We start from the raw sequence: 12,336 nt of genomic DNA, 5'->3' as shown, positions 1-12,336 counted from the left end.
GGACAAGAAGACAAAACACACCGCACCGAAATCTAAAAATTTACACACACACACGTGAAAGTCTATAAACCCTACCACGGGCCCAATCGAGTGACAGCTTTCAATAGCGTTTTATTTGCTAATAATATAAATGCATTCCCATATAAAGTCAAAATTAAATGAAATTCGGATATATATAACTGATGTTTCCCGAATAATTGCTGTGTCAAGTCTTTGTATACAGACAAAAGTCAAATTTATTCATAGAAAAACCAAACGATGATGGGTTTTATAGAAAAGTCCTTGAAGTTTTAACATTTTTTTGTATGCCTTTTCCTATAGATATTTCTGTGAGTGTATAGCATGCTATTGCTATAGCGCGTAGATTGGCAAATGATTGCTCAGGGTTTACACGGAACTTCTTCCATAGTCTAACGCCAATGTGAAAGGTGCTTTTCCGTTTTTTTCCCTTCTCCAGACTTCACGCATTCTAACCTTTTTTTTAGAGAACGTCATCGTTCCTTCAAAGTAGCGAACCTTTCTCTTTTCAATTTTTTTTTAAAACCTTCGAGAAACTTTGCATTCATCTGCAGTTCGTGAACAGTTCTCGGCATCAGTCAGTGGAAGACTCGCAAGTGAACAACACCACGTCGTACTTAATCTCGAATATGGCTGTCCTACAGTTTGTTATTACGTTGGCTCTTATCGGCTGGACACAAGGTATTGTTAAATTACTACAACTCACGTATTGCCAATCTAAAGTCTTATTATTTTTTTTAAATTAATTTCCTTGCCTGTTTGTTTTTGGATTTTGTGATTCAACAACTATATAGCCTACAACTGCCCGTACCCCAACGGCTACTTTCCGGATGAATCCCGATGTGAGAAGTTTTGGGAATGCCGTGAAGGTGTCGCCGAGGAGGTCTCCTGCCCCGACGGTCTCTTGGTGAACGAAAAAGCCGCTGCTTTCCGCTACCCATGTGACTACCCTGTTGATGTCGAATGCGGCAAGAGGACTATTCCACGTAAGTTCATACAAATGATGGATTTATCTAATCGATATCGTGTGTTATTAATATGCAATGAAAACGTTTCGGAAGAGTTGTAAATCAGTGAAATATTATTGTCGGTTACAGCTGCTGAGGGACCATCGGGCAACTGCGCTCGCAAATGGGGCATGTTCAAGACTGGCTCCGACAACAGCTGCGGTGATTTCGTCAACTGTGTGGATGGAGTTGAGCACCAGTTTAAATGTCCCGAAGGATTAGCTTGGCACCCAACTCTCTGGCGCTGCGAATGGCCAGACCAGGTTCCTACTTGCAACGTCGAAGGTACCGATTCTTTTTTCTATCCTGATTTTTTTCTAATTAATAAGTATAATTTTGCATAATTTTTGTACGTGTTATCTATAGCTTTCCTCGGCTTCAAATGCCCTGACGTTGACGAATATGTCGCTGCCACCAACCCAGTCTACGGACACCCGGTAATATCAACCTTAAACTTTGCAATGCGATATTTTTTTAAAAAGAAAGTGCTCATTTTTAAAGAACAACCATGTATAAATTAAACATTTTCATTGGGCTCATTTAATTTGTCAGACCGATTGCGCTCGCTACTTCGTCTGCATTGAGGGAAATAAACCAAGACTGAACGTCTGCGGAGCTAAAACTGTATTCGACAAGTCTATCGGTGCTTGCGGAGCTCCAGAAAACGTTCCAGCTTGGTAATTTAAGCACGACATTTTTATTGATAAACGAAAGAAAGGGATCTAATTATTTGTTTGTTTGTGTGTTTAGCGCCAACTACTATCCCCCCGAATCCGAAAAGTACTCAGCTTAAAAACCTTCCTTAAAATCTAGGCCGCACTTGTATAGCAGGGTCAAGGGAAAACCACGAATTGCGAGGGATGAAGAGAAAGTCGTATTAATGTATTGTTTTGTGTTATGGATTAAAGCGAATACACAATATTTTTCCCAATTACAATAAAATCTTCTGATATCTTACTTTACGATACAGTAGATCGTCTTCATAATTGTGCAAAAAACTTGGTCATGGCGATGCATAAAAAATCAAACTACCTGCTTTGACATCGAACAGTTACTTGTTACTTAAGAGCCTGTAAACACGATTGTAGTTTACATAGATTTTGTTACTGGCTTACATCGATTTTTTCTCACTTTAATGTGTAAGTAAAGCCACGTGTTGCGTGAATATTCTCCTAGCATAAGTAAATTGAGTGAATAATTAGCTTTAGTGGCTAGAACGCGTGAGTGAAAGGCGGCCGCGGCCCGGTAAACCATAGTAGCTCCCATAGTTAATTAACCACTTATTCTCGTTTCTTTTATCCACATCCGCGAAGCGTAAAAATCTTGTGGGTGGTGATTATTGTTTCAGCAAAAATATACACAAGGGTAGATCATATCTTCATGTAAAATAATCGAATACAAGTTCTAAAATAAAACATTATCAGTAGACCCGCATCGTATATCCTTCATCACCCCCTCCCGTTAGAAATCAATAGCTCAATCTTTTATGTCAATTGAATTAAATTGTTGTTGTCTCTCACGTATGGCAGCTTAAATCAATGTTCCCGATATTTGATAAGATCGCCGGGAGTGGAAATTCACGATCAATGGAAGTGGGAAAAACGGGAAGCACGAAATAGAACCAAGAGAAGAGCGTGAGACCTTGCGTGAGACGATGGACAGAAGACGTATATAATGTATAATAGGATGTGAATTTTGGCAAGTTTGAAGAACACGGCAAACCGTAATGCTTAATCGGAGTTAAATTATTTAGGGGTTCATTTGAATCTAGAACGTGCAAATTATAGGTAAATTCAAATAGTGCATTGCTTACGTATACACCGTTGTCCTTGTTTATTCTCAAGGACGTTTAGGTTTAAATAGCTGTGTTAGAAAGGAGGTCGATCGGTCCACACTCGGACACCATAAAATCCAATTATTGGTTCATAACTTTGCATGACGTCATGCCCCCTAAGAAAAATGTCCACTTTCAAAGTGGACACTATCGTCTTACGGAAAGGGAGCTACAGTTTTCTACAATTCGCGAACAATATTGTCTACGAAATAGGACATATACTATGTCATATGCTAATAGTGGGGAATACAATTTTTTTACAAAAAGATGGGCCCCTGGGCGGATTTCAACCCTGCCCTGGCTAGACACTAGTGCGAATGGAATTAACGCCCCTCATTAAATGTCATCCTCAAAAAACTGACCATCAAATATTTCTCCAATATTTTGTTACCTTTGTTTGTGATAATCCCTGTAGGCCCTACAACCCAAAGCTTGTTAGCGCTTGTTAGCTATTTTCTCCAGTTGATTTGAGGATCCAATGTAGCCACAGTCGAAAAAGATGGCGGAACTGGATTGGTTTGGTTTCATCAGTTATTCTTTTCCTTTTTGGTGGATGTTGATGATGACCTTAATTTTGGTACATTGATTTCTGTTGGTATGACGAGTAAATACTGGTAGATATCAACTAGCTTTTAGGTAAGCAGACTTACTTTGGCTGTTTTCCATGGGGAATGGTCCATATTAGTGAGAGTTACCGCACTGATTATGCTCATGCTTATGAAAATGACGTGTTAACAAGTTCGGTGCAGAAGTTTGATATCTTAAGCAGAGGGGATAATGTCGTTTACCAAAGAAACGAGGAAGATGATCCCGAATGATCCACAGAGACAGTATCTAATTATTGGATAAAAATTTTTTGGAAATTTTGCAATCTTAACCTAAAAAATCAGTTGATGATTGAGTTCCACGCCAAAACAACCAGAGGTCATTGCTACATCTTTAGAATTTTGATTTTTTTAATTTTTAAATTGTGAATTCCTTTTCTTTTGTAAAAATAGGGGAAACCTGACCCATCTTGGACAATTTTAGAGAATCGAGAAAAAGAGATAGAATGATTTTTTAAAAAATATTTCTCTACAGCTTATTTATTAAGTGTCAACTATTATCTTAGCCGAGTTTCATGAAAATCACGTGGTTTTTTTTAGATGTTAAAAAAAACCCGGAAAAATCGCAAATTTTTTCCCACTAACGGTGCCAGAGCTATAGATGCCTGGTCGGTTCACGGCTGTGTTGGCTTCCCCATCCCGGTTTCAGGGTAAACGTAAGCCGATTTTCAGAGGGTTTTAGGGCGGGGCCTGTCAGAATTGTGAAGTAGAAACTTTAAAAAGAGCCATCTAGGCTCTCAAAAGTAGCTGGACGTTTTAGCTGACACACTCACTAGAGGCGCTTTTTAAAGTTTCCAAATCGGCTTACGTTTACCCTGAAACCGGGATGGGGAAGCCAACACAGCCGTGAACCGACCAGGCATCTATAGCTCTGACGGTGCCATTGTGCTTAAGTTTGACAAGTGAGAGAAAAACTGCTCACAACAAAACATAGGCCAGTCATTCGCCTACATTTTTAAAATTTTTATTTTTAAGTTTGATAGTTGAGACGTAATTCACATTTTAGTAGAGAAGGGTCTCTGGGGGCCATTTAGGACAAGAAAATTGGCCTATCTTGATGATAAACTATTGCGCCACTTACATTTTAACCCTATTTAAAAGTTGTAATTCTTTCCTGATAAGAAATCTTCTCAGTTTTGAAGTTATCATTTCCTAATTTTTTTCACTTCATCGCGACATCTACATTTTCGGTTTTTTCATAATATTTATTCATCCCATCACTCTTTTAATTCCCTGTCTAACTTGGTACAGACGTCTGTCCAAAATAACTAAGCAGTCTGGTTAAAAAAACACAAAATGTAAACTTCTAGGAAAGACCATTCCCACTTTTTACGCCGTCCCATGTTATACAGTGCTGGCCTTAAAAATATTTTTACAGGCAATATAAGTTTCTATTGTCCGCTGTGTTAAAATTTGAAACACATACGGCAAACATTTTACGAGTTATTAAAAAAAGTAAAAAAATATTAGGAAAAAATTCGCAAATTTGTTTTCTCTTCTCGGTGAAATTTTTGTTTTTCATATTTATTATGCAGCTGTAGGGGAGAGCGGGGTCACGCTGGACACGTACGCCCGAGTCCATAAATATCTACCCCCCCCCCCCAAAAAAAAAAGGCGCGAAAAATAATAGTACCGCAACAAAATTGGTTGTGCGCTTACTGTCATTTAAACAATATGCTTATCACCCATCCTTTCCACTTATTTTGCGTTGAAAAAAGACATTTCTAGATGACAGTAAGCACACAACCCCCTGACATTTTTTTCCCATGTTTTTTTTTTCCAAACTTGATTACAGCTAAAATAATGATCCGACATCTCCCACGGATGAACTCTGAAGGCGCCACGTCATCAAGTTACACGTTCGACATTTTGTGCAACGCACATGCGAGTACGCTGAACTTTTCAGGCAGAAGTGAACTTTTGATTTACGAGGTAATTGTTTACAAACATTTCTGGATTGCTTCATGAAAAAGTTGGTTAGGTTAGGTTGGTTAGGTTAGGTTAGGATTGATTGATAGTTTGATTGGATATGTTCAAAATGAGATGCAACAATTTCAAGTTAGTTCAAGAAACTATCGTTGAACAATGAACACATGTAATTGATCAACTTCCCTCCACTCGTCAACCAAATTTTTAACTTTTCTTCTACGCCCCAACACCATTCATTAAAACAAACTTTTTCATGTTTTATAAAACAATCTATGATTAATTTGATCTACCTAGTTTGAAGATATGGTAGTTTTACTAATCAATGTTATTTCTTTTAGATGGCTGATGATGCGCCTGGATTGGATGCCAATGATGATGCTCCTGAATTGGATGCGAAAGAAGAATGGGACTGCTTCAAGTAAGTTTATTAATCTGTCAATTGTTTCAATTCCATGTTTTAAATTTTTCAATTGCATATTTTTCTAGATGTGGGGCAAAAAACGATCGCAATTTTAAATTTTGCCATAGGTGTTTTAGATGAGGTAAGTGAGGCTGCAAAATGGGGAGTCCCTAATTTGCACGAAATACCAAATACGAAATACCGTTGTCCTTGTTTATTCTCAAGGACGTTTAGGTTTAAATAGCTGTGTTAGAAAGGAGGTCGACCGGTCCACACTCGGACACCATAAAATCCAATTATTGTTCATGACTTTGCGTGACGTCATGCCCCCTGGGTAATTCCATATGAAAACGAGTTAAACGACCAAAACCTGTGGCGATCATCTCACGGATTTTATCGCCACTAGGCTTATTCAATTCATAACAATGAAAAAAAAAATTTCTTAGAGTGATTTTGAAAAAAAAAAATGGCGCGTTCGTCTGGCGCGTACGTTTGAATTTTTAAAGACTAACATTAACCGTATAATCATTAAAATGTTTTTAAGCAAATTTAAATGCGTTAGTTGGTTTATTTATCTATCAGAACATGTTGCCATAAGAACAAACTATTTTTTAAGACCAAGGGCGACAAAATCAAAGGTTGCACCACCTGGTGGCGCGAAATTCAAAAAGTTTAAAAAAGACCAACTTTGATTTAATATAAAGTTAAGTTAAAATTGACGCAGATTCATAAAAATGGCTGAAGATGTTAACGAGGCTATTAAAAATGTGTGTTAAAAAATTAATATTCGTAGCTTAAGTTGAAAGTAAATATTATTATTTAATTTTAAAAGTACCAAAAATGCGATTTATGTCAAAATTGACGTTTTTCAACTAAAAAAATCGATATTATCGACCTAACGAAATTCTTTCATTTTCACCCAATTGATCATGAGTCGACAACCCCTAAATTTAATTTAAAGGACGCGACAAATAAAAAAAAAGATTGCGGCGACTGGTCGGACGAGTAACGCGAGCCCTCTGTTATTTCAGCCAATATCTCTGGTTCGTCCGCTATTTTAGCGCCGTCACCCGTTCGCTGTTTTCGGCGGATTATTACGCGAAAAATAATGAATTCAAACGTTTCGCGCTAGATCTAGCGCCATCTAAGCACGTATGACGCTAGCGATAGGTTTTGCTATTAGCTTGCGCGCAATGCGCTAGATTTACCACAATTCATTTTATCACATAATTTACGAAGCGCGCATCAGCGAAAAAAATGTAAATAAAGGGGCACACTTCTCGCATCGCTGGAATAAATTGCGCTATTTTATTAATAACTGATACTTATTTATTCAGTTTGTTCGTACTTCTAAACAACCCTTACTTAACCCACGCAGTGGAGCTTTCACGATAGAACAAAAACAATCCAAAGCGATTGCAAGTTTGCAACAACCCCATTTCTTTCGTTTCGCTTTAATTTTAAATCATTTTCTACTTTTCATATCTTGCTTTCATTTATAGAAACTTGGAGTTGGAGCATTAATAGAATGGATTAGAAGCCGTGTAATCATAATATAAATAACATTTACGCTTTCCTATAACTGTATGTAGAATTATCGTCAATTTATATGGTAATAAAATTTTGATTTCATAACTAACTTTTAGAAATTTATTGATGATTTATGTGTGCCTTAAGGACCCGGGTGAATTGGCTGGCCGTATGATGCCGCAAGTTAGCATAGAAACAACAGTTGCCCTTCTAGCGATCTTTTCTTGCACTAGGCTCGTTAGTAATGACGTCACCCAACTCGTCGTCAAGGGTAAAGTATAAAAGGAGCGTTGTGTTGTTTTAGCAGAAGAAGGGGATCCCCGCCACCGCCCCATCCACTACGTCTTCTTCGACGACTAGAACGCTGCCAAGAGAAAAGGCCTCGTAAATGCAATAGCTCTCAGCAGAGCTGCCAAGTTCGGGACGCAGGACAAAGTGTGAGATCAGAATCCGATACAGCTTGAATGTAATCGCCATAGAATTCCGTGCTAAAGCATAGATTGTTATTACGTGAGTTTCTAAATTGTATCAACAAATTTATAGTTTCAGATTTCTACGTGTTGCTCGTCTTCAAATAGCACAGACTCTCATCGAGATTCAGTTCCTTCAATAATCGAAGAATATCAGCTCCTTTAGTATTGGCGGTACCGAAAAAATTGCAGACAAAAGGTCTTTGTGACAGGATGTCCAATGTCGATTTCGTCGGGAAAGAATAAGGGGAAGTCTCGGTGCCTGAGTTAAAAATGGATTAAACTACAAGAATAAATCGTTCGATTAAGATTAAATATATTACGTTGCTACTCCGAGAGGCCATTGAAAGGTTTCGCTTTCATCTGTTATTAATCTATCCCGCACTATAAATACTGCGTCAATCTATCCATCGTTAGAAGATAAATAGGGAATAAGCCATTGATTTTTACTGCAGTCACTATCTTCTAAAATTACTAGAAAAAGGGTCTTTGGTGTATGAGAAATGAGTATGTCATTAAGCCACATTTTCTCTCGTTTCAGCTGAGATGACGAGCCATCAATGATTAAGACAAGATTAGGACTGTAAGATATGATTTCTGATTTTCCTGAATGGAAAGTGAAATTGATCCCATTCACAGTTCACAGTCTTGGTACCCTTGTAGGCTAAATGACTTGATGTGATAAAAGCTCTTTGCGGCTCTTTCTTCCCTTAAATTAAATGATTCCATAAATATTCACCAATAGGGGCTCTACTTTGAATAGGCCTATCTACTTGGAAGAATATTCTTTCTGTGGCTGTTGTGGGTACGACGTTATTGCTCCAGGATTTGAAACAGAAATGACAATCCAAAAGCTGGAAAAAACCGAAATTAGAAGATTGGATGAGCTCACGATCGAGATGCGGCGAGATTTATTGACTCTGATTTGCGTATTTCCCTATTTGTTGGCGCCGTACAAAATAGTTTAATCTCTGTAGAAGAACTCAAACGGCAAGTCGGCGGGCAAATTGAGCTACAAATGGCTCCGCGATGGATCTTCCAAATTGATCATGTGTCTCGCAATCAACAGACTTGAGAACGTAGAAAAGCTTCTTCCTCTTCATTTTACGCCTTCCATGGGAGTCGTTTTTAAAATTTCCATTCGATATTGAATTTGGGACGGGGTTACTAAACTATGGACTTGGACAGTCCAAAATGGACTACTAAAATATGGACTTCGATCTAAAACTATGGACTTCACCAGATGGCGCTGCCTGTCCGAAACCATGGACTTACGTATACCTAAAATATGGCGTTTTTTACAAGGACTTCCCTCTTTCTGCCATTTGAGCTGGGGAACTTTCCCAAAATGTTAACAATGCTGCGCTGCCCAACCCCTTGATTTCCAGTTGTTTATTTTTCGAAACGAGACCCATAATATGAAATAAAGGATTAACGAAAGAGACTATTAGTTAAGACAAGAATCGTAAGATTCAGTTTTTATTTAGATCCCGCGTTAATTCGTAACTGCCATTTATTTTTTGTCACCATCGCATTCCATTCGGTCACATCATCACGCGTAATGTTGCCGCAATACCGATAAACGATTTCCTGAAGAGGATTATTCTCTTGCATGAAGACGTCGATTCCTGTTCTAGTGACGGAGTTACAGTGTTTAATATATAAACATTTAAGGTTACGAAAAGAGTGTACGTTATTGGCCGTTTGCAGGATTCCATCAGTTAGCATGTCAACGAATTGTAAATAAACAACAGATAGTGACGGGGAGGACAGTAGCGTCAATAAATTTTCAGAAGAAGCGAAAGAACAATGTAAGTGATTACCGCCATCTAAATGTAATCTTTCAAGATTTTTTAAAACAGGGAATTCTCTCTTCACTTGTTTGCGTTCTACGTTTTCAGAGGAGGCCATAAAAGAGCTTTTCCAAAGACTCAAAGAATAGAGATTGGGACAAAATTCAATAACTGCTGAAATACATATGCCAGGGAAAAAAACCCCTACTTTTAGTTTCTTAAGTGATTTCCCAAAGAATTTTAGCCTCCGTCAAACGTGACGCCATCATCAAACTGTACTGGATATTCATAACCTGACAGCATAATATTGTGACGAATATCTAGGACGCAGACTGCTCTAAGAGAATGTATGCTTAATAGATCCGCGTTCTTAATTCCTTCGAAACCCAATATAAGATATAATTCCGTAATATAAGGACATAAGAGCAACGATTGGCCAAGAATGCCACTTTTAGAAACTGTGTTTCTTTTAAAAAATAGTAATGACAATGAGTATTTGGGGATGTTATTAGGCAGCCTTTGATCCGACGCAGTTTGTGCTATACAAGCCAAACCTTCAAGAATAGATTCATGATACAGGAACTTAAGCGAAGGTAGATTGTCAAGGGCCGATCTAATTCCTTGATTTGTTATGGTGTTACCAATTAAATCAATTATACGAATTAATATGCAGTTTCCAATCACACATAGACCATGAATTCTATCATCTGACACCTGGTTGTTTCTAGCATAAAGCTCCCTTTAAACAAATCACAAAATATAAAAAGCATTTGTATAACCTACTGTAAAAGCTAGTCAAAATGAAAAGTTGGTTACACTATTTATTTTTAGTTTTTACCTTGTATCTTTGCAATGTGCTCCAAGAAGATGAAAGAAATAATCTCCTGACAACGAATCGCTTATCTTCCTAGTGCTGGAAATGTATAGTAATTGAAGTTTGGAAAATTTCGGGATGAAATTTAAACAATCTCGGTAACGATAACTAAAGTCATACAGCCGCAGCGTTTTCAGATGCTGCAAATCAAAGAAAGTATGAATTTAAACAATTTCCAAACCGGTACACAGAAAACTTATAATCACCTTGCATCTGATTGTGGCGAGTCGAAGAATGTAAAAGACATCAATTTTGTCAACCATCGTTGAGTCTAAACTTATAGTAGAGAGGTGTGGGGTTATCAATTGATGAAGAAACCGTTCGGTTTGCTTATCTCCCGCTTGGGTTTTCTCGGTGATTATATTTATAAGTGCCTCCAACAAAATTGAGGCTAAGTTTTATAAACGAATAAATGTGACGAATAATTATTCAAAAAAACCAACGGACTAAGTTAAAACGATTGGCCACTTACGTAATTGGTGAAAGGGATTTGTTGTGCTATCTTCTACATCAGTGACATCCGCGACATCCGCTTGTTTACCGATTTCCAACTCATTACAAAACATTTTTACATTTTGTGAAATAAATACTAGGCAGATATCTGACAGCGAACTTGCACTCTTCATTTGGGGCATCTTTGTAACTGTGAAACTAATACGACGATCTTTAAGGAACGACCAGTACAATCGATTTGAAGAGTTTACCCTGCGGCAGCTTAATTGACATCGGAGGATAGCGACTTCGAATAGAAGGTTTGGAGTTGAAGCCCCTCATTCCGGTCTAGATTGACACATGCCTATGTCCCTCATCAAAAAGCGAAGCCTTCTTAGAATTCTTACACATACACTTTTCCCAAGGTTGATCTTGTAGGCTTTATCGGCTTCAAAAGGTTACTGCGTTCAAGGTCAGACAAATGGTACATCACAGATTTCCAAGGGCAATTCAAAACACACGGCGTCATTGCCTAGGGAAAAGATACGTTTTGACTAGGGGAGAAGATGTCGTATAGTAATGGTCGAGAAAATACTCTTGAACGGAAAATTGTCAAGAACGATAAACTATTCGTACTATACCGATGAATTTCAACAAGGCCATGGACTAGGCCTACTTTTACCTTAAAACCGGGATAGGGAAGCCAACACAGCCGAGAAGAGACCAGGAGTCTATAGCTCTATAACAAGCTAGCTTTCAGCAATTCCAAGTTAGGTCTTCTAGTAGTTATGTCTCTACTGTACATAACACTTGTTTGTGACCGACTTGGTATTTTGCTATTGATCTGAATTGTATAATAGCACTTCCTATGTGACAGTTAGGCTGGAAGTTGGGGGTTTCGGAAGTTTTCTTACTTCAAAGAAATTAATAATTGGTATACAAAAAAAAGTTAACGTAAAATTTATAACATATAACATGCAAAGCACCACGAGTAACCAAAAGTTTTGAGCTGATCTTGTGCTTGTTGAAATTGTATAGCGCACTCACATGTATAATATATAGATCAATCCTATATAGGCGCGTCTAATGAGAGTCTAACGTCTTTCATGGTACATTTCTGTATGCAGCTATACGGTCGGCTACAGTTTCTCGGCAGAACAAAGTCGCTGTCAGCAAAGAAAGCAGTTACCTTGTCTGTTGGTGGCAATCCATTTTCTCTCAACAATCGCATTATTTGGCCATTTAGTCGCGTATTCTGGTTGCGAGCGAGCGAGCGGAGCGACTCAATCTGATTTACTTATTACGCCGAATTCACTCACAGCTGCACGCTGCTGGGGTGTGCAACTGTGCGCCGGGGTGCTGGTGAACAAGCAGTCGTTTATATTCTTTCCCTCTTGCGCGCCACGCTCCTGTCTTGATCGACATCGACTAACCTTTGTTTCGA

At 38.2% G+C, this 12,336-nt stretch overlaps 2 protein-coding genes across 2 annotated transcripts; one reads left to right on the top strand and one right to left on the bottom strand.

The window, feature by feature from the left end:
• Window positions 1–467: 467 nt before the first annotated feature.
• Window positions 468–1,956, top strand: LOC124209489 (protein obstructor-E-like). Its single transcript, XM_046607492.1, has 6 exons — window positions 468–699; window positions 813–1,004; window positions 1,116–1,310; window positions 1,392–1,462; window positions 1,578–1,702; window positions 1,776–1,956. Exons 1-6 carry the CDS (start codon window positions 648–650, stop codon window positions 1,816–1,818), a joined length of 678 nt encoding a protein of 225 aa, XP_046463448.1. The 5' UTR covers window positions 468–647; the 3' UTR covers window positions 1,819–1,956.
• A 5,939-nt stretch (window positions 1,957–7,895) lies between these two features.
• On the bottom strand, window positions 7,896–11,380 carry LOC124208635. The gene is made up of 3 exons (XM_046606478.1): window positions 10,933–11,380; window positions 10,667–10,851; window positions 7,896–10,600 (listed from the first exon to the last, which is right to left on the bottom strand). Exons 1-3 carry the CDS (start codon window positions 11,093–11,095, stop codon window positions 10,421–10,423), a joined length of 528 nt encoding a protein of 175 aa, XP_046462434.1. The 5' UTR covers window positions 11,096–11,380; the 3' UTR covers window positions 7,896–10,420.
• Window positions 11,381–12,336: the final 956 nt, after the last annotated feature.

Source organism: Daphnia pulex, chromosome 12 (assembly GCF_021134715.1).
Source record: "Daphnia pulex isolate KAP4 chromosome 12, ASM2113471v1".
NCBI classification, from domain to species: domain Eukaryota; kingdom Metazoa; phylum Arthropoda; class Branchiopoda; order Diplostraca; family Daphniidae; genus Daphnia; species Daphnia pulex.
The sequence above is the reverse complement of the archived record's forward strand: the minus strand, read 5'-3'. Positions and strand labels throughout refer to the sequence as shown.